This window comes from Spea bombifrons, chromosome 3 (genome assembly GCF_027358695.1).
Source record: "Spea bombifrons isolate aSpeBom1 chromosome 3, aSpeBom1.2.pri, whole genome shotgun sequence".
NCBI classification, from domain to species: Eukaryota; Metazoa; Chordata; class Amphibia; order Anura; family Pelobatidae; genus Spea; species Spea bombifrons.
The window spans coordinates 58,477,719-58,501,196 of NC_071089.1; the positions used below are offsets into that span (position 1 = coordinate 58,477,719).

The 23,478-nt window shown below is 40.5% G+C and overlaps 1 protein-coding gene and 1 long non-coding RNA gene across 4 annotated transcripts in view; both read right to left on the minus strand.

Moving 5' to 3' along the window:
• Window positions 1-1,883: 1,883 nt before the first annotated feature.
• Window positions 1,884-23,478, minus strand: part of NT5DC1 (5'-nucleotidase domain containing 1) — a 100,757-nt gene continuing 79,162 nt past the window's right edge. For all 3 annotated transcript variants that reach the window (XM_053459900.1, XM_053459898.1, XM_053459899.1), the window contains exons 10-13: window positions 13,151-13,269; window positions 8,820-8,981; window positions 4,010-4,178; window positions 1,884-2,497 (exon numbers count right to left, since the gene is read on the minus strand). In XM_053459900.1, the coding sequence (XP_053315875.1) occupies window positions 2,379-2,497; window positions 4,010-4,178; window positions 8,820-8,981; window positions 13,151-13,269 (569 nt within the window). In that variant the 3' untranslated portion in view covers window positions 1,884-2,378. The remainder of the gene's footprint in view (window positions 2,498-4,009; window positions 4,179-8,819; window positions 8,982-13,150; window positions 13,270-23,478) is intronic.
• Window positions 18,182-23,073, minus strand: LOC128483647 (uncharacterized). The gene is made up of 2 exons (XR_008351090.1): window positions 22,786-23,073; window positions 18,182-18,811 (listed from the first exon to the last, which is right to left on the minus strand). It is a non-coding gene; the product is annotated as an uncharacterized LOC128483647 (long non-coding RNA).

The window sequence follows — 23,478 nt, forward strand, 5'->3', positions numbered from 1 at the left end:
CCATACACCCGCATACACGTGTCCATATACATATTTATTCACACACCTTATAGTGTAACACTAACCAATATGGCCGCTGCAACCCTTCAAGATGGCGGCGAACTCTCGTGAGATGCGAGAGTTCATCCAAAACCAAGATGGCGGCCGCCGGAGACAGAAACAAGAACGTGAAGCTGCCGCCTAGCGAGACGAAGCAGCAGATGAAGACGAGAGCCGAGCAGGAACCATAGCAAGGTAAGAGAACGAAGAAGAAAAAGCCAAACCATAGCAAAAAAGAAAATACAAAACTGGTGGGAAAAATGAGGGGATGGGTGTATGTATGCAGAAAAGGGTCTAACCTGCAGCTATGATGAGCAGCAAAGAAAGAGAGGGGGAATGTCTAAGGGTTTATATACCACTGGTTTCTTGTTTTTGTTGGTTTGTTTTACACTTTTCGTTAACTCTTTCTTTGCTGTTGTTGGTGAGAGTAAAGGAAGATATGCAAAATAGGAAGCCTCCTGTCTTGCCTTAAAATTCAGTGTACATTGTTAACAGAGGCTTGTTGAAGGACAGCCGTATGCCATTACCAAATTAATCCAACTCAATCAGTTTACCTGAAAGGGTATGCAATTGAAATAAATTATAACCCTCTTACAAAGTTTGTTATTTAGGGAAAGTGTGTCGAAATAAAACACACACAAGTTTATACAGTAAGTACATTGATAATTAAATTAGTTCACGTTACAGTCTAAAATGTTTAGATATTTGACACAAACACAATAACTACAACAAAACTATTCAACACAAACAATAACATCAACTAGCAATACTCATTTATTATCTGCAGGGATGGATTTTATCTGGGCCTTCTCCAAAGGCTTTAATAAATGTTTTTCTCTCTCAGGATCTTCTTGCTTCTCGGACTAGGCACACTAACAGGATAAATCCTCCCAATTTAGTATTCTCCAGAATGTAGGAAATTATTTGATGAAAGTCCCAAGATACTAGGTTGTATTCACACGTCTAGCCACCCACTTTCTCCAGGATCACTATTCCTTTCACATAGCTAGAGATTCTGTACACAAGTGTTTCAGTAAACAAAAAAGGGTGAGATTGCATATTTAACCAAAGAGCCCTTTCTATGTTGGAGGCTTTGATCTTAACTTCTTTTAGTCTCCATATTGGTTGTAAAATCCAAATAACATTTCAGTGTGAAGCCAGATGCACAAATAAAACATACACAAATACTAACCTTTAATAACGGTTTGTAAATTTACTTTTTCTTACACGGTTCTTATGTTAGGAAGGAGATGGCTACATTATCCTCATTTCTTTACACTAATTTCTTTACTCATGAATGAAAACACATATTTGACCTGTGTACTTGGTTAATGGGGAGGAATAATCACACATACCTTGAGAACAGGACATTCATTATGCCTTTCCCGCTAACATAAAAGGTGGGTTTTTGATACACATTATACATCATATACATATAATCTCATTATAATTATTAAATATAGCATACATATAAACATACATATGTTTATTTACTAAAGATAATACAATTTTTAAATGCAAGTCAAAATGTAGTATTTGGGGAAAGGGAAAGATCTGCTATAATATTCTTCCATGTTTACACAATTCTATGGATTCTTTCAGATGCCGTTCCTCCCGAAAAAGTCCTTACTGATCTATGAAACACTGCAACTGCATATTTTTCAACACTTTTTTCAAATGCTCTGATATAGCCAAATACAGCACTGCATATGATTATGCTTTCCAGGATTCAGAATGACACTATACACTATACATCTCAGTATATCTTCTCCGTACTTTCATGTATGACATGAAAATAAACACACTCACACACTAAGCACATATTTCACATTAAAACACATATATTGTAATATTTGCTTTATTTAGTCAACCATAAAACACGGTATCATAATTATTTGATTTTGTAAAATCATCCTTCCTTGGCACATTTATAAAAATGTCAGACTGGCACGTTTCTTATTATATGTGAGTCCAATACAAAACCATTACAAAACAGTACTCTCTGCATGACCGTATTTAGACCACATATTTTTAATTAAATTACTACTAGCTAAGGAGTAGTTTTATTCTGGAAACAAGTGTTTACAACAGTCTATTTGGTCAGAATAATCTATGTATTAAAGACACTATAATAGCTTGAAATGTCTGACTTTCTGTCCATCATCAGTTCTAAACAGCCCTTTGAACATGAAGTGCCATGTTCAATTCCAAAATCTGGTTTTGAAGACACAAGATCATGATGTCACAGACCTTAAGGGGCAGACACCATTTTTTGTTTTTCATTTTATATAAGGTTTGAAACAGTTACAGCCATTTATGGGATAAGGAAACCATGTGAATTATGCAGCAGCCCCTTCCTTTTTCTGAAGTAGCAAGACTTTGGGTGGTTGTGGATAATAACCATCAGTGTCTGAGTTATTGCTAGAGAATCTGGTAAACTTGTAGTCCAAAGGCAGGTCTGAAAAAAATACAAAATGTTTGTTATTGGAATAAATCACATTTCAATCGTCATTAACCATTTGTGGGTACCCCTCCTAATTATTGACTTTAGGTATTTCAGCCACACCCATTGCTAACAGGTATATAAAATGAAGCACATAGGCATGCCATCGCCTGCCCCAGTCCACGGGTAGTGCTATTAAAGTGGAAGTGTCTAGGAGTAGCAACAGCTCAGCCACAAAACAGGTAGACCATGCACACTTACAGCGTGGGGCCAATGAGTTCTAAGGTGCATAAAAGTTGCCTGTCTCACTCACTACAGAATTCCAAACTCTGGAAGCAACATTCCAAACTTCTGGAAGCAACATTAACACCTGCACTGTTTGCCTGGACCATAATGAATGGGTTTTCATGGCTGAGTAGCTGCAAGACAGCTGAAGATCATTATGGATAATGCCAAGTGTTGACTGGAGTGGTGTAAAAAACACCGTCACCGGACTTTCAAGCAATGGAAACATGTTCCCTGGAGTGATGAATAATGGACAAATCTGGTTTGGTGAATATGGCCTTTTGTAAAGTTTGGTGGAGGAAGGTTAATGGTATGGGGCTGTTTTACAGGGTTTGGACTAGCCTCCTCCATTCCAGTGAAGGGTAATGTTAATGCTGCAGCATACAAACATACTTTGAACAAATGTATGCTTTCAAGGTTGTGGCACCAATATGGGGAAAGTCCTTTCCTGTTCCAGCATGGCTGTGCCACTATGAACAAAGCAAGGTATAAAAAGACATGGTTTGGTATGGAGGAACTCGACTGGCCTGCACAGAACCGTGACCCCCACTGAACATCTTTAGCATGAACTGGAACACCGATTTTGAACCAGGGCTTTTCACCCAACATCAGTGCCTGGATTGGTTCAATATAGGGGATGGGAACATTACGTGACCATGCAGTAGTGAAACACATAGGCACTAGACACGAGATACAACTGTGTGCATTTAATACATTGTGTGTGTCAAATGCATTGGCCACTGCAGGGGCCACTTGGCTGTACATGCACCCCAGGTCATAAGGTGCCACCTAGTTCTGGCTAAATTGAAGGTGTCTGCTAGTTTCTGTCAAGGCTGTGTCTGGTAGGTACAGACCTGGAGACCAGGAGATCCCTGATTTTCCTAGTCTATTGTGTTGAAGTGCACCTATTTTACTATCGGTATCTGCTTACATTCTATAAATGTGTTCTGACTGTGTCAGAAAAAACTAATAGAGGTTGTAGTCCAAACAACTATACACGAATAAAGAAAGTATAGAGCAAAAAGGTAATGCTTGGGAGTTTATTATCTTTTATTAATATAGAGCCAATAATTCACGTAGAGCTTCTTACAACGCTTACATTCAAAGGGTATGATAACTAGAATTGAGACATTAAGACAAACTGGAACATTAGGTGAACAGGGTCCTGCTCGCAAGCTTGCAACCTGGATGATTAGTAAGTTACTTAGGGCAAAAATATACCACATTCAGTGTATAGCTTACCTACTATTGCCTTAATGCTTGGGATAGCGATAGTGCTGTAATTCATGATACTTGCACAACACCAAGTTATTATAGGAGTTTCCTGTGCACCTTTCAGGTCAGTGAGGGTGTCTGCAAAATAGGACCCCCACTTGTTTGATACAAAATATGGTTCTTGATGCTGAAGACTCTAAAACAAAAATAAAACATTACATTAATAAAGAGACATCCAGTTAACACACTACTTTAGGAACCTTTGGGAACTCGCAGGAAAAAACCTGACAAGCAGTACAATTAACTTTGCATGACACACAGTGTGTACCAAGAGAAGATTTCTTAATCACTGTTAATATAGCTCACTTACTGTCTTCACAGCCCAGAGAGCTCATATACTGGCTCAGACCAAAAAAGTACTGAACCAGACTAGGCTCGAGGATTGTGATTGAGCGCTATTACAAAGATTTCTGGTGGATAAGGCAAAAACATAATGTTCTGAAGCACCTTTAAAAACCATGTCAACAGTAGGTAAGTACAGGTCAAGGATATGTTTGAGGGTGAATATGGGAAAAAAAAAACAAGTACACTTTATGTGTACTTGCAAATAAAGCACTTAGATTTGCAGTGTTTGCTTCTAGGTTTCATTTCTATTTGTCCAGCCATTCCAATTGGAATATGTTTACTTAAATATAAACACATGACTGATATGCATTTTTCTTTGGTGAGGCTGCCTGTGACATTAAACTGTCCTTAACCCCTTCGTGACAAAGGCTGATTTTCCTTTTTGTACCCTTCGTGACAATGGCTGTTTTATCGTTTCTGCGGTGTTTGTGTTTAGCTGTAATTTTCTCTTAACCCATTTACTAAACCCACACAAGTTATATATTGTTTTTTTCAGGACAAGAAGGGCTTTCTTCAGACACCAAAAATTTTTTCATATGATGTAATTTCCTATAATAAAAATATTAAAATATGACGAAAAATTGAAAAAAAAAACACATTTTCTCACTTTTATTTGAAAAATCTTTTATTCATCATAAAAAACTACTGAAAAAACCTGCTAAATAGATTCTACTATTTGTCCCGAGTTTAGAAATACCCAATGTTTTTATGTTTTTTTGCTTTCTTCTACACGTTATGGGGCAATAAGTACAAGTAGCGTTTTGCTAATTCAAAACCATTTTTCTCTGAATCTGGTAATTCTGTCTCTATGTGGTATTTGGGGCATCTTTGAAGCCAGCAAATTAAATTTACCCCACCAAACCATATATTTTTGAAAACTAGACACCCCAGGGTATTTTAGATGCTGATAGTTTAACCCTTTCCATGTACTAATCCTACCACCAACCCTTGTCAAAGTTTGTGATAGTAATTGTTTTTGGTGTTTTTTTCACATACTTTGTACTTCAGGTGTGAAATTACAGCTCCTGGTATATGTTGCTGTCACACAACACCCCGATATGTGTCCAGCAACATCTCCTGAGTACATTGATACCCCACATGCATGGGTTTGTCAGATTGTTTGGGGGCAAAAGGGCCACATTTGGAACATGCCTCCTCAGCCGTATACCGCTGCATGGTAACAATTGCAGCAAAAATAGTGGGGAAGGAAAGGGTTAATGGTCCTAATAAAAATAAAAAAAACCTACAAAAAAGTAAAAAAAAAAAGTAAAAAAAAAAAAAGTAAAAAAAAGTAAAAAAAAAAAAAAACCCCAAAAACAATTGCCACTATGCAAGATCACTGTTTATGCAGTGATCAATGGCAATGAAGGGGTTAATATTAAATGGGTGGCTCTTATAAGAGCCTTTGGATCAATATATATATATATATATATATATATATATATATATTTTATTGGGAATACACACTGATCTGTCTCTCTCCCTCACTAGAAGCAAGTGAGGGAGGGAGGCAGATCCAATACTGATCAAAGGCAATGTTTAGAAAACATTGCCTTTGATTTAGCAAATAATGATCACTCTTATGAGTGATCTGACCACTAGGGGTGCTATTCACTGGATGTCCATGACATCCAGCAACCCCCCCCGATGATGTCAGCAGGCTCCGCCCCCCGGCTTGATGGGCGCCGCCATCTTGAAACACCGCGTGTGTTTCGAAGACACCGGCACCGGGAAGGTAAGTTAAGCATTTAGGAAGCGATCGCGAGTCGCTTCCTTTGCTAAACAGGTGTTGCAAAGATGCCTCGATACTGAGGCATCTTAGCAACACCAGCTAAGCAAAGGAAGCGACTCGCGATCGCCATGTTTGAAAGACGTGCAGTCTTTCAAACATTTTTTTTTTTTTGCTCCTAGGAGCGATCGGGGGGGGCCGTGAATGTTTTTTTTGGTGTTGCTCAATGCCTCGATGTCGAGGCATTAGAGCAACACCGTTTGAGTGAAAAAATCGATCACGGATCGATTTTTTCACCCGTTTAAAGACGTGCCGGTCCTGGCACGTCAATTGTCATAATCGTCACGATTTTGAGTGACGTGCCCGGACCGGCAATTGTCATCAAGGGGTTAAACCTTTTATTCGGGGTCTAGCGCAGGAATGCGCAATTCGTATTGCACTGCATGTCCTGGACGTCGGTCAGGCAGCGGGGTTAGGATACAGATCCCCCGCAAAGTTGCAGGGGACCTGCATCCTACTCTCCAAGAAGCTGAGACAGCCTCCCCTGCCAGCACTTACCACGGGAGGAGTGCCGGCACAGGAGATTATCTAAGCGCATCGTGCAGACGTTCACCGGCTGCGGCGTCGCGTGTAAACAACCTCCGCTGCTCGATGTGATTTAACAATATCATTTGCCGGAAATTCCCACTGGTGGAAGTGCTGGCACCGGAATTTGTCTACGCGTGTTGCGTAGATGTCCCCTGCTGGCCTCGCAAGACACCCGGGAGTCTACTTTGGTAAGTCGGGGGGGGGGGACCATCTTGGGGGCAGAGTGGCAGCATGTCTCGGGGGAGGGCAGAGTGGCAGTATATATCGGGGGAGGGCAGAGTGCCAGCATATCTTGGGGGAGGGCAGAGTGGCAGCATATCTTGGGGGGGCAGAGTGGCAGCATATCTATTCTATGTTTTTTTTACTAAGACATTTTTTTCTTTAGAAAAGCACCTAACTTTTAGGGTGCGGCCTATAATCGAGCCAATACAGTATTTAACTAGAGAATTATATTTAAGTAAACTAGTTAGTTGCTGTGGAACATGCTGCTAGTTGCCCTAAAGATAATTTCAATATATAAATGTAAATGAATATCCCTTTATTTAGTAAAAATAATTGACCATCCAGACCACATCTTTAAGGGGGAAGCATATCTGGCATTGGATCTCTAGGTTGATTTATTGACTATTGCATTCAATTACTACCTAACCCAATGTCCCAATGTATGGCTCATCCCTTGGATCTCAACAGATTAGACTCTTCCAGCAAATATAATTACAATCTGTTGACACACTAGCATAAATCCAGAATCACAGTGTTTTATTAATCTAGGATTTAGGGAGGATCGAAATCAAACAGTCGTAATGGAATAGAGTACAAAGTGTAAATAACACACCACACGTAACAAGTCCAAAAATACCCAAATTTCTTCAAAGCATTGGCTGTGTTTTTATAACACCTCGTGGAAGGTTATATTTAGATGCACATTTCCTCTCAATTATTTCCCTAAATTAACTTTTCAACAGCCTGCTAGCTAAATGCAGAGCTGCTGTAAAACCAGATTTACGCCTGTACAGTGTGTACGGATTTTAGACGCATTCTTGTTAACTCTGGCGAAAAAAATTCTACAGCTGCACAAAATCAATCTCAGTTCTGTGTCTGTAATTATTTAATAGCTATAGTGCAATACATTTTTTTATTGCATTTAGACACACAGAGATATTTTTTTGCTGAAAAGTATCTAGGCGTCTTGATAAAGTGACTTTTAACCCTTAATCTGCCCAAAGGGTCAAAATCAAAAGGGGCCTGGAAGTCCTTAACCCTTTTTGATACTCCTCTCTACGTCCAAAGCAACTGAGGATGTAGTATGATGTCATGTCCTTGATCGAGAGCCACTGGTAAGTCAGATCTAAGGGTGGAGTCCACCAGAGGCAACAAAATCATGGTCCTCCCTGCAAACTGTGTTAAGTACCAACTTCTCTATGTATTCTGATTTGGATCTATACGGCTGTTTTGGAAGATGTCACTATGCATGGGTGAAATCGGTACTCACCTATGTGCCGTTATATTACTGAGCAAATAAACGCAAAGTGCAATTTTACATGAAAGTCATGATAAATAACAAGGGAAGTCACAGAAAATGTCATTGCTGTTAGCTTCAAATTTCCCTTTCGAATTCAAAGGTACCCAACAGAATGGTCACCAGGGAGCAAGACGGAAGGGGTAACAAATATATTTAATATGATTAGAAAGATTAAAAGACAATGTTTACAGCAGTCTTTGAATGCTGTAAATATAAGCAGTCATGATAGGTACACGCCAACTGTGCGTGTGGTAGTGTGACACTGAGTGGCTGATGTCATCACATTGCTAGGTGCTTATTACAGATGAAAGTGGCAAATACATTTCTTGACATTAATGACTTATGAGAAACATAGTACGTACAAGACCTCCAAAACCAAAATAAGCATGTTAAAGATCAAGTAAACATTGAGAATAACTCAAGTGTGATATATTAAAACAATTTGTATTTTTTTTTTGAGAGCAGCATATGACTAATTACTCTAGACTACTACTAGCAGTACATTCCTGAAGAGTTATTCAACCACAAATGGTCAACATCTCAAGTTAATTTAACATTTATTCCCAAAGGAAACATCTGTAGGGATCACTTACATCATACTTTCCTTTTTTCTTTAAGGAAGATCCTAAGTCTGTCACGTCTGGCTCATGGACCTCATCACCTTCCAACTCCTCTAGGACTAGGACAGCCTCCCAGTTACTATAGCGACGGACTGAGAAAATATCTGACCGCATGCTGTCACCAAAATACACAACCTGCAGGCCAGAAAGCATATGGAAAATATCTGAAAAATAACAGAATACGCAACTAGAACACAAAATAATAAAAAAAAAAACGTATATTTCTTTTTTCTAGTCTGAATAAGAAGGTTAGGATGAGGCAAGTGTAAAATTGGTATAGCTATACAATAATCAGAGATAAATCACTGAAGGAAAAAACAACAAAATAAAAACAAGTTTTAAAGCAGTCTCACCAACTACAGGACTCACTATAAAATCTATGGGGGTAGCAGAGGCATTATTAAACGCTTATTCTGGCTTGCCTGGTGGGTGTGGATGAGTGTTTAATAATACCTGCTACCCCCTTAATCTTAAGAGGAGGAATATTCCATCACTTTTACCTTACTACAATTTATGTTGTATATCAAATCTACAAAACAAGACAATCAAAGACGTGAGAAGGAGGAGGATTAATCACCAGTCCTCACTCTCCTGATCCCCTTCATCCAAAGGTGTAACTCCTGCTACAAAGCCACTACATCTGTTCCCCTGGAAATGATAAATGTAAAATATGTGATGTGGTTGCTGATGCTTCTCTGTATTTTGCATGACTTTTCTGTTGTTGTTTTTGTGGATTATATAGAAATATCAAGTGTTTCCAGCATTAAAAGCACCAGAGGATGGTGGAAAGCACACTGATGGAGAAACCTGAATGACGGTGATTAATCTGTCATTATACATACAAATGCATATCTTCATTAATCATTAGCAAATCTGCTATTATGGTAAATGACTCAAAGAATCTCAAAAAGATTATGATGTATAGTTTTGGAACATAACACTATGAAGTATAAGAACACATCTTATGAAGTATAAACTGGGCTTCACCATACCTGCCAACATTTGGAAACAAATTCCAAGGATACTTTGCAGTACAGCTTAAAATTTTACACCCACTGCCCCCAATTCTCTGCCCAGTCTACGCAACCCACATAATTAGCAGAATTTAGCACCGCCTAGTTATTACCGTATTTGCTCGAACATAGTGTTAGGTTTTTTTCAGAGCAAATACTCTGAAAAATACTCCTTGTCTTGTATTCAACGTCGTCTTATAATCGGACCTCCAATAGAGGTCTAACAATAAGACTAAGATCCCAACCCCCGAGCTGCAGGGGACCTGGATCCTCCTTTCTGGCAACCTCAGGCTGCTGCCGACACTTCCCCTAGGGCTTCTATAACCGAGCGCCGGCATGACATGACCTTACGGTGTTCCATCAAAGAAATCCCAGAAGAAGTGCCATCTAGAAGCAGCGGATGTTGTCTGAGCACATAGAGCAGGCATTCACCAGCTGCTCCTCGCTGGCAGCCTGTGAACATCTGCGCTATGCGCGCAGACACCCTCCGCTTCCGCCCAGCACCTTCGCTGGGGCTTCTATGATGGAGCACGTGACCTTCCGGTGCTCAGCAGAGGCCTGATTTCATTCTTTTCTACAGGGGACAATTCCCTGTCCCTTAAGGGAGAACCTTTTACATACACACTGACAGAACTGGTACTTTTTCATCTAAAAGTTTTTGCAGTAGCAAATGTTTTGATTCCATTATGTCTAATCTCTGTAACTAATTTGAGCCTTTTAACATTTTTGGTTTCTGGGATTTTAATACAAATAATGTGATAAAAATGAGTGATGTATAGTTATTTGGATGGCAAATTGTGTGAATCAGGTATGTATGAGGGCTGCGTGTGGGTATAAGAGCTCGACCAGGAGATACAATATATGGAGCTGGTGTCCAAATGTTTCCAGGGCTGCTTTTCATTCCCAGTCCGGCCCTGCTTACATTAGGTATAGTTGTATAGATTTTTATGAGCTAAGCTTTTTGGGCAGTATTCACACATATTTTCACATATCCACCCCAATAAAACCAATTATAAAGAACTGTATTCCTATTTTAGGCCTGACTGAAATTTCTGCAGATGCACCCTGTGACACAAAGCTATTATGCAACCTGCCCAATAACTGGAAATTTATATTTTGCCATAAATCGCCCGTGTGTATTAAACCTCCACTCTGGGTTATAATGCTAATGATGAGAATATGTACAAAAAGGGGAGTATTAACAACAATGTTTGCACTAAAACAGCCAGCCGAACCAAGGGTCTTAAACATTCATTAAATACCTAATAGAATCCATTTTTGTGCTGAATGAAACAAAAATATACCTGGCTTGTTGGATGTTTAATGCTGACAAAATACTTGATTTTATGTATCAGAGTTACTACATAATCCTCTTAAATTGTGATTTTTTTTCAGCCATCTGGTATCTCAGAGAAAGAAAGTCAAACAGCTCATAATAATAGTTTATTATGAAAGCTTTGGTCCCAAAGAGTAGAGCACTAAATGCAAACTGATTTGTGTTATCTTCAGACAAGAAAGTAGTAATTTCATCTGACAGTATGTCAGGGCAAAAAGATACTTCCTCTCAAAGAAGCTGTTCTTATTAATTACATCTGCAGCCCACGCTTCTGGCCAGAGGGCATCACTTGTTGCCTGAAAAAAACATCTGGCATACAACTGTTTTCCTTCAGCAAACACTAAATACTAGACATGGTTTAGGTTTTGGTTTAGGTGAACCAAAATATGTATTAAATTCTATTTTTTGAGGAAAAATAAAATATTGTATTTAGAAATGCGACCCCTTCTTTCTCTCCTCGACCAAAAAGCCTGCGGGAGGGCCATCTCTCCTTGGTCCTTCCCCGCAAGAGCATTTCTTGTGATTCAAAAAATCAATTTCTAAATTCAGATGCTTTGTCTCCTGTGATGCTCAAATGGAAAATGATCAGCAAAGAAAAACATGTGTACTGTGGAAATAGTGATGCAATCACCACTATTTGCAAGAGAAAAACAATATACTAGGTGTGATAAAAATTCCCATACACCACACACCTAGCTTAAAAGCTGTTCTAATGATACGTAAAAATAAAAAGTGCTAAGAAGGGTTCCCAGGTTGCCTAGTGTGCTGCCCAATATTGTCAAAACAAAAAGGTGACATGCTAAACTCACACTCAACCTGTGACACGTGGCTTGTGACAATCCTTGGGGCTTCAAAGCTATTGCAGCCTTAAGGCCAGATGACCACGCTTTCCTTCTCACATGTACTCAAAAGGCCAAAGCTGATGGGGCATTATAGGGTAAGGCTAAGAGATTTCAGGGTTGCTGATTTTCCCTCCTGTGTTCATCAAGTAATTCACTCTTTGCCTTGGTGATAATCAAATCAATTGCTTGCACAGAGAGGAAGAGTACAATGCCTCAGGAGGCAACATTTATAAAGTTCTGCTATAGTTTGGCCAATCATTTCTTTGGTATGCTATATACAATCACAACACACAAAATGAATATTCATTTAAAACATAAAGATACCTGTACCACCTAAGATATGCATAACTGTTTAAAACAGTTTTAAGCATTTCCACAAAGTTGATTATACGATTAATTTGGTCACAGCTTTACTCATCTTGAGTTGTTGCTGGCTTCCCAAGAAAACTAAAATGTTTTGCTCAGTAGTGTTATGACTATTCATCATGACATAAAGCAAGTATGATTTATAATTACTCTGGAAATGGCTATGATATCATTTAATGACATAAAATCATATTTATTAGAAGAAGCAAACCATAGCATGGAATAAAAAAAGAACAAATAAACATGCAAGCTTAAGTGTCCAAAGTATGAACCTTAGCGTTTTTACTCGGTGTGCAGTCAGCCAGTCATGTGTACATCATTATGGGTATTAGCCAATAGTACAAGCCACCAACCCCTCCCTCACATTGTCACTTCACTGTGACTTCTTAACATGCTGCCAATTCCTGCTTTGCGTGTGAGCATTTGAATCTTTGTTTCTGTTATTTGTTCATAGCCTTGCCCCTGCTGTGTATGCAGTGTTTCTTGACCTTGACCTCTTCTTTCAAAACAATACAGTTCTAAAGGGGAAGTTGTACTTAAAACTGAAATGTGCAATAAACACTAGAGCACCATCAAATATACATCTACATTAAATGGTCTTAACAGCAAAATTATTTTGAGGACAGTTGGGTTACATATAACAAAAATATTATTTCTAATGTAAAGAATCTAGTACTGGAAACAATTTCCAACTTGACACCCACTCCACAAATTCCATCCTATATCACAAACACGTGTTTGTCTTACCTTGGGTTCAGGTTTTCCAGTTAATGTCTTTAAGTGGTCATAAAGTTGTATCCAGTTGCCCTGTGAGTACCATCCTGACTTTTTCAGGGATGGTAATGCATCAATCTCTACATCATTTTCTAAAATATATAAAGAATATATTTCATTACAATAACAAAAAATAATGACCTCCAATGCTTCTCTATATATATATTATAATGTTTACAGGCTTTTTTTGTAAATACCTGGTTAGGTAACTAAGTGAATGAAGAATTGGAACACTATATGAACTAATTACTTTAACATATTTTAAAGGGATGTTCCTGTACCTATATTTTGATGATATAGGGATTTATGGACTACATTTTCTGTAGGCGGGCTTTGGCCTGGATTGCTTCCCTGTACTACTGGCCCTGGGCCTGAGTCAAAGTCAACTGTGCGCTCTCTCAGGTCTTTAATATTTATAATGGTACGAGGCAGGGTTATTCACTTTCTCCACTGCTCTTTGTCCTTTCTCTTGAACCCATCCTAGAGTCAATTCAGCATGACCCAGACATTTGGGGACTGTAGGTGTCAGGAGGGACCTACCCATTCCTCGAATCAGGAGGTACCTACCGGTGCAGCCGAGGTCTAGGGATGGACTGGTTCTACTGTGCCTGAAATCATACTACCACCTGTGCCATCTCCTTAGAATTTTGGAGTGGACCCTCCATCCCTCCCATAAGTTATGGATTGATGTTGAAGCCCATGCTCATACAATCTCTATTAGCCTCCTCCCTTGGGTTGAGTACCGACATACAGGAGCTCTAACTAGACATTACCCTCTGGTCCCTACCACCCTCTCTGTCCTGAAGGGCACACATAAAATATTTGACTACTTACCAATCACTCCTGACACCTTTAAACCTCAACCCTGACACCGAGCCAGGGAGGTACAGCACTCCTATCAGACAGAACTCCATTTCTGTTTCACTATTTTCAGGTGGGGAGCTTTATTTCATCCATACCGCAGAAGCACAACCTATTAAGACCTTTGACACAATTTGAGGAGCTTGGGGCATGATATTCTCTGCCTTTACATAGGATTTGTAAATCCATTATCTACCAGTTATTACTAGCCAGTAGTATATCAGAGTTTGTAAGCAAAGGGGGGAAATGCCATGCAACTCTCCCTAAGGCTCAATGGCTAAACATCTTTGTCCTGACCCACAAATGCTTATTGAGCGATAAAATCCAAGAGATCTCATAAGTTGCTCTTGAACTGGTATTATACACCCTTGGGGATCCACAAGATGTTTCCAGATCGCCCGAACTCCTTTTGGAGGTGTGGAGTTTCCCCAGGTGGTGAGAGTGTCTGCTCCTAGTTCCCTTCTGGGCCAAATATTTTGCAAAGTTTTACCCTTCTTCCTTCCTGCCTGGCTCACTGCTTCTGCTTATTAAGTGCCTCTTGAACAAAGCCAAAGCCCTGATACCACTCCATTGGGGGAAGCTGTCTTTCCTGTCATACCAGGAATGGATTTTGAGGGTCAAAAACACCCGGGCAACTCGTTTTGAAAACAGAGTACCAGAGAGTTTTCACAGAACCTGGTTCTATTGGGTGCAATTTATTGGAGATCCCTAGACGAGAAATTTGTTACACACATAATAGATCTGACTTGGTCGCATTCTAAAAAGTGTTCTTGGGTCTTTGTACCCCTTTCCAGTCCTCCCTTTCTTTCTTTGACCACTCCATTTTTTCCAACCCCGCTTTCCATGTTACTCATAGTATTCATATTTCATTTACAGTATAGCCTGGTTGTACTCTCTCCAGTGTTACATTTTGTTAGGGGTATACAGCGTTCACGAGTGTTGATTATCTTAATTAAGATGAGCCTGTGCCAGACAGTGTTCCCTCTTGCTTTCCGAATCCCTGTCCCTACTGTGGTTTATGCAGATAAAGTCAGTAAAAATTGATTAAATAATAAAAAAAATGCGCTGAAGGTGAAATATGGCTATTTAAGCTGCTGCTTAACCCTTAACTGCTTAACAATGGAAGGCTTATAAAGAGCAACTCTAGAGCAATTTTTCGAGAGGTCTTATCTTGCCATCACACCTAAGATAATGGCGCATTAAGCAGGAACATTTTATTGGTTGTTATAAAACCACTTTCAAGCTTAGCATCAAAACTGTTCTTTATAAACAATCTTTAGTTTAAAATCATATTCTACTTCACACTGAATTAAATCAATAAACCAATAAAACTGAACAGGCACCTTGCAGGCAACACAAGGTGTAAATCAAGGGAACATGTCTTTTTAGGAAATTAAAAATAATTAGATAAATTTATGTGCAGGTTCTGAAGATGAAAAATATGTTAGAAGCACAGAAGCAAGTTATCCTACTGCAAAATGTCACCCACTGTTTGTTCCATTGTTTGATATCACCGAGCTTGCCATATTATGATTAGAATTAAATGTTTTACATAAAATTTATATATATGAGTATATACACCATAGGTAAACATGTATGTTTGTACTCTAGGAGTCTGCAGCCATGTTGTATGTAGGGCCAGCTTTAACATTAATGGGGCCTTGGGCATTGTGACCTCCAATAAGTTCCCTTAACCTATACTTGTAGGTATGAATATAAAATGTACATACATAAAAATTACATTTAAAATAGAAATATCCATACAGTTGATTGGTGACCTACACCAGTGCACTCTTAAATAATAATAAAAAATGTTACAACCCTACGCCTCTATAGAATTAAGAAATCATAGACAAAGTGTACACTAGAAAACCTGTGAAAAACACATACAGAGTACCTCTGACCTTGTGGAAAAGATTGTATGGCCTTAAAGAAGATAGACGGTGTACAAGGATTACTGGCACAGGGTAGGGACTTCCATGGAAGAAGCAGCCAACCCACTGAAATGACACAACAGTGGTGTGGGAAGGTTCTTATTATTTACTCAGCAACACCCTTTACAATGCAGTGTTAATGTACACAGATTAGATACTACAGAGAAATATATTTACAACCACTGCACTTTTGTTACCGTTCATGTTTCCTTTATTGTTTCCGGGGGGAAACGTGAACAGTAACAAAAGTGCAGTGGTTGTAAATATATTTCTCTGTAGCATCTAATCTTTGTACATTAACATTGCGTTGTAAAGGGTGTTGCTGAGTAAATAATAAGAACCTTCCCACACCATTGTTGTGTTTTTAGGAACTGATTGGCTTCCTCTTTGCTCACCTAGGGATGACCTTAGCAGTGCGGCTTTTAGCTCCACACAATCACTGCTGAAGATGTGAAGAGAATACCCAAATTGTGAGTGCTAGTTATTTAACTTGCAGCCTATTAGAGATATGACCAAATTTAATTGTGCCAAATTTACAAAAAATAATCTATTTTATATCTGCCCTCAACCACATAAAAAAATCCTCATCCACTAATAGAAAATCATATTAGCTTTTCAGGTTAACTCGCCCAGAAGTTGCATCCAGTTCTGTCGATGGGTCCCTTTGAATAAAACTAATCATTAAAAAGACAGATAACACGACCACAGTTGCATGTCTTCAAATGCTAATAATCATTAAGGAATGTATATATTAATAAACAATAATGTACTTGTGATTATATGGAGGTACATGTGGTCCAACACAGGTTGCACTGTGACTGTTCCGGAGAGTTGTCGCAAGTGTCATTGCGAGAACTCTGGGCTCTCCAGCTTTCTAATCACAATGTGAGTAGAAAAACTGAAAAAATATGGTAACATTTAAAAATAATTATGCAGTGATGTCACCATCAGGGAAACCAGCCAGTGGCAATGAAATGTGAAATGAAAAGTCCAAAAATATAAAAAAAATACTAGCATTTGTAATACCTATGGGGTGTCTGGTTAAAAAAAAATGTATAGTTTGGTCATGGTAATGGTACGGTAAATTAAATTGGCCGAGTTGAAAGATGTCCCAAATAGGACTTGGGGAAATGTTTACCAGATTTGAAAAAATGGTTTTGAAATAGCAAAACACTACTTGTACTTATGGCCCTATAACTTGAAAAAACAAAACAAAACATAAAAACGTGTATATTTCTAAACTCAGGACAAATAGAATCTATTTAGCAGGGTTTTTTTTAGCTTTTGTAAATGAGTAAAAGGTAGTTCAAATACAAGCTAAGTTCTTCACTATATATATATATATATATATATATATATATATATATATATATATATATATATTGTGTGTGGATACAATGAACGAGAAACAAGAAAATTACAGCTAAATACGAGTACAGCAAAAATGTTAACCCCTTCCTGACAATGGCTGATTTAACCCCAGGGTATTTCAAATGCTAGTATTTTAACTCTTTCCATGCACTAATTCTACCACCAGTCTTTGTCAAAATTTCTGATAGTTATCTTTTTGCGTTTGTTTTTCACACACATTTTACTTTGTGTATGAATTTATATCTTCTGATTTATGTGTTCAGTGATATCACCCATGGGTTTGCCTGGCTGTTTTGGGGCAAAGGTGCTACATTTGTGACGTGTGCATTTTTACAATTAGAAAGTAGACATGTGGTCATGTTAACTGGGACATTGTTGAACCCGGACAATTTAATTTACCCCATCAAATCATTCAAGTAGACACCCCATGGGCATTTAACATGCCAGTATTTTAACTCTTTCCATGTGAGAAAATAAAGAGCTAATTTTAGGTGTCACGGACAGGGCTATCGGCCGAGCCGTGACGTGGGAGTACGGGCGTAACAAGGGTCAAACGCCAACCAGACTTCCGGCGCGTTTGGTCACTTTCCCCGCAGGGCACCAAGCAACCACCACCAACCCCAACCAGTCACCCCAAAACTCCCAGTGTAAAACACGCTGCCACCACCAGGAACTTTAAAACCGGGCGTCTTAGGTTACCCAAAAACAATCAGACTGCGATAACTACACAATCCCCAAACTGATATCTATATAGTTAACCACTTAGTAACGTGACCTATCGATATATATACAAAAGGCTATCTCTAGGCTGAGTTCGATTAGAGAACAAAGACAGAACTGATTAAAAATGTTTAATCTGAGCATAAAATGGGTCACAGTGCTGTTACATAAAAATGCATGTAAAAAGAGACATAGACTTAAATAGTACAAGTACAAAACAGTATAAAATAAAAGGGATAAAACAGAGTATCATACCACACTTCCTTGGAACCTTGATGTTGTCTCTCTGATGGTAAAAACAGGCTCTTTTCTCCATTACCAATTGCCCACCTTTTTATCCCCCCCCAAAGACCGCCCTTTTCCTGTTACCTGAGCAAGGGGATGGGAGTAGGGGGTTCAGAACTATGACCTTCTGAAGGCGGGGTTATATCTTCTCAACTTTGGTCTGAGATCACAAAATATGTAATATGACGCTGGCTGAGCTTGGCATAATTATGACACCAGGATCATCATACTTCTCTGGTCCTAGTGATCATTTTCATACCAAACTCCACACCTGTATCAGTTGGCACAAGGACACATTCGCATAACACTTGCTATGGACATGCCTGCATGGCGTGTTTGGTCTCCCTGAAACCAGCACATCACAGGCATAAGGATGCAATGTATGATGGGGCCCAAAAGTTATGTACTCATCATATTTTGGACATTATGCATTTATTAATTTTACCCTGTGTCCATTGATACCCTGTCTCCACACCCCAGGGAGATGTTGCCAGGATGTCTGGCCCTTCACTCTTCCACAGGAATCCCTTCCTGTCCCAGGTGACAATACCCAGCATGGGGTAATTAAGTTATATTTTGGGTTCTGGCTCCAAAAGGAAAGGTGTGAACAAATGTTACTGGACCTAGCATCAGTCAAATCCCTTAACCCATTCAGTGCCAAGCTCCAGTTACTCATGCCGTGGCATGACACCTCCCCCTTTAAGAGGGTGGCCCAGAGATTAAGCCACAAGCTTATCTCTGCGCCAACCTACTCTTTCCCTGGGTAACAGTTTCCGGCTTAGATAAAGTATTTCTTTGGGGAAACCCATCCTGCAGAATATACTGAGCAAAGCATCAGCTACCTTATCTGCTCTGCTACAGGATAAGGCCATGGTCTCAGGGTACCCAGGGGCATAGTCCACCCCCTTAATAACAGATTGTTTCTTCATGCAGCTCGGTATAGCTACAAGCCCCAACAAATCTACTTGATGGGTAGCTCGGGTGTCCCGCCCTGGGTTCCCAAACCAAGTAGTCCCTACGTAAGGGATAACAGAATGGTTACCAGTTTCAACCTCTCCCTTGTGTCCTGACTTCGTAGTCCCACAGAATACGGGCACAGGTGCACCAAAGCCCTCTCTCTGTCCCCTATTATGGGAAGACTGCTGCCAGGTTACCACAGTTATGGTTGAAACATCTGTCACTCCACCTGTTCCACTCAAAGGAGGCATACATACAGGACCCCGGGAACCAGCTAATCCTGACACAGAGGAACACTCACTCACCCTCTGCCCTTCTCCACAGTCAGGTGGCCTCCTCACATCTTCACATAGCACCTCAAACATCCCTGGCTCTGGCACAGATTCACTCTGCCCTCCCTCCCAGTGATGCAAAACCTTCAAATTCTCACACGACACCTCCAACATTCTGGGTTCTGGCACAGACGGACTTTCACTCGTTCTCTGCCCTTCTGCACAATCGGGTGGTCTTCTCACACTTTCACAAAGCACCTCAGACATCCCTGGTTCTGGCACAGATTCAATCTGCCTTTCCTCCCAGTGATGTGAAACCTCCACATTCTCACACAGCACCTCAGACACCCCTGGTTCTGGCACAGATTCGCTCTGCCCTCCCTCCCAGTGATGCAAAACCTCCACATTCTCACACGGTACCTCAGACACCCCTGGTTCTGGCACAGATTTGCTCTGCCCTCCCTCCCAGTGATGCAAAACCTCCACCTTCTCACATGGCACCTCAGAGACCCCCGGTTCTGGCACAGATTCGCTCTGCCCTCCCTCCCAGTGATCACATTTCACAATGTCCCCCAAAGTTTCACACAGAACTTCAGGTGAAGCAGGGCTGTCAGTCAGCCCTTCTGGCTCGCAAGCAGTGTCCTCTGGAGCATAGTGACAGAGCATCCGGCCCAAATCATTCCCCAACAGAACATTAACAGGGATATCCTCAGAAACACCCACTTCACGCAAACCTTTCCCCGCACCCCAATCCAGGAACACACGTGCCAGGGGCACAGCAGGGCGCACGCCCCCAATTCCTTTGATGGACATGGTTCTTCCAGGTATTATGTCCTCTGTATTCACCACTTCAGGGCGCACCAAGGTGAATGAAGCTCCAGAATCTCTCAGTCCCATGGTCACCCGGTCACCCACAGTTACACTCTGCAGGTTATCCTCCTTTCTCGCCACAGACCCACCCACAAGCAAAACTGATGGTGCCCCTTCAGGGGCGCTCCCACTCCCACGAGCAGGTTGGGGTGGATTTCTAGTGGGGCAATTAAAGCTCAGATGTCCAATCTGGTTGCATTGAAAACAACGGCGGGCATGTGACTCACCAGACATAGCCCTTACCCCATTGGCAGTTGGTGGTGAAGTCCTCACTGCTGATCTTGTGGACGATGATGAAACTGTAGCCCCTCTCCAGGTGGAAGTACCAGCGGACACAACTCCACGCCTAGATGCACGAATGTCGGCGTAGTCATCTGCCAGCTCTGCCGCATCCCTAGCTGTTTTCGGCTTTCTTTCTAAAATCCATTCTCGTACATCAGGGCTCCGGGTCTGTAAGAACTGTTCTAGGACCATTAAGTCATTAACGGCTTCATAGGTAGTAACTTGTACCCCAGTAACCCACTGCTTGTACGCGGTTTCCAATTGTGCAACATATAGAATGCAGCTGGATGACGCCCTCTGCTGCATGCTCCTAAACTTTTTCCTGTAAGCCTCAGGAGTAAGGTTAAAAGTTTTTTGCAAGGCAGATTTGATTGCTTCATAATCGTTATCAGTCTCTGAGGGAAGGGACACAAACACATCCAAGGCTTTTCCTTTCAGTTGTGGGGTTAGATATCTCCCCCACTGGTCTGAGGGTATTTGGTGCTGCCTGCACACTTTTTCAAAACTTTTTAGGAACACATCCAAATCAGTCCCTTCTTCCAGGGAGGGAAAATCATCCTTGCGGAGCCTACGTGTGCTGGGATCTGATGCATTACTGTTCAGTGAGGACTGAACAGTGTACTGCAGCTTGGCCATTTCCAGCTCATGTCTCCTTTGTGCCTCTCTTTCTGCCTGCCGTTCCGCAGCTTCTCTTTCTGCCAGCCTTTCTGCAGCTTCTCTTTCTGCCAGCCTTTCCGCAGCTTCTCTTTCTGCTGCCTGCTGTTGAATCATCACCTGCATGGCCTCCCGAGGATTTGAAGCCATCAGTTGCCGAAATAAATCTGTTGTGCAAATGTCCATAGCACTTTGAGAGGTACAACCACTGGGCATTCCAAGGAGTAGCGCTCCTGCAGTAGTAGGGAGCTCTGTAACGCTTTCGATGTCCGTCTCTGGCTCTACAGTGTGCCTGTCGGTCTCCATAAGGTCAGCAATAAGTTGTTCCTTGCTCTTGCCAAAAGTTTGTAAATTCCTTGCTTGGCACATCAATTCCAGGGCCTCTTTGGGTTGTTTGCGATACGCCTCCATATTCGGAAATGGTATAGAGACAGAAAAACAAGAGTAGGGAGGGGAAACTGTTTTGTACTTTGTATGTCTTTTTAAATCAGCACTGAGCTCTGTCTTTGGAAATTACACAAAAAGGTATGCAATTTCTTCTAGTGCTTCAGGCGAATCCAGTCAGCACTAAAAACCTCTAAAAATATATATATCAATATATCTATCTATCCCACCGCTATGCCACCAGTTTGTCACGGACAGGGCTATCGGCCGAGCCGTGACGTGGGAGTACGGGCGTAACAAGGGTCAAACGCCAACCAGACTTCCGGCGCGTTTGGTCACTTTCCCCGCAGGGCACCAAGCAACCACCACCAACCCCAACCAGTCACCCCAAAACTCCCAGTGTAAAACACGCTGCCACCACCAAGAACTTTAAAACCGGGCGTCTTAGGTTACCCAAAAACAATCAGACTGCGATAACTACACAATCCCCAAACTGATATCTATATAGTTAACCACTTAGTAACGTGACCTATCGATATATATACAAAAGGCTATCTCTAGGCTGAGTTCGATTAGAGAACAAAGACAGAACTGATTAAAAATGTTTAATCTGAGCATAAAATGGGTCACAGTGCTGTTACATAAAAATGCATGTAAAAAGAGACATAGACTTAAATAGTACAAGTACAAAACAGTATAAAATAAAAGGGATAAAACAGAGTATCATACCACACTTCCTTGGAACCTTGATGTTGTCTCTCTGATGGTAAAAACAGGCTCTTTTCTCCATTACCAATTGCCCACCTTTTTATCCCCCCCCAAAGACCGCCCTTTTCCTGTTACCTGAGCAAGGGGATGGGAGTAGGGGGTTCAGAACTATGACCTTCTGAAGGCGGGGTTATATCTTCTCAACTTTGGTCTGAGATCACAAAATATGTAATATGACGCTGGCTGAGCTTGGCATAATTATGACACCAGGATCATCATACTTCTCTGGTCCTAGTGATCATTTTCATACCAAACTCCACACCTGTATCAGTTGGCACAAGGACACATTCGCATAACACTTGCTATGGACATGCCTGCATGGCGTGTTTGGTCTCCCTGAAACCAGCACATCACAGGCATAAGGATGCAATGTATGATGGGGCCCAAAAGTTATGTACTCATCATATTTTGGACATTATGCATTTATTAATTTTACCCTGTGTCCATTGATACCCTGTCTCCACACCCCAGGGAGATGTTGCCAGGATGTCTGGCCCTTCACTCTTCCACAGGAATCCCTTCCTGTCCCAGGTGACAATACCCAGCATGGGGTAATTAAGTTATATTTTGGGTTCTGGCTCCAAAAGGAAAGGTGTGAACAAATGTTACTGGACCTAGCATCAGTCAAATCCCTTAACCCATTCAGTGCCAAGCTCCAGTTACTCATGCCGTGGCATGACATTAGGATTTGCTCATAAAAATATTTAATATATATATATATATATATATATTATTTTTATTTTTTTTTAGCCTTTTTAAAAGTATTTTTTGGAACTGGAAGGTTCCCCTGATGGTGACATCCGTGGGAATTTTTTTTTACATGTTACCATTTTTTTAACTATTTTAATTTTTTTAAATTATTATTGACTTACATGGTTGACATATTATTAATAATTATTAATAGTATTAATAATATTGACATATTTAAGCATCATAAGGTCAT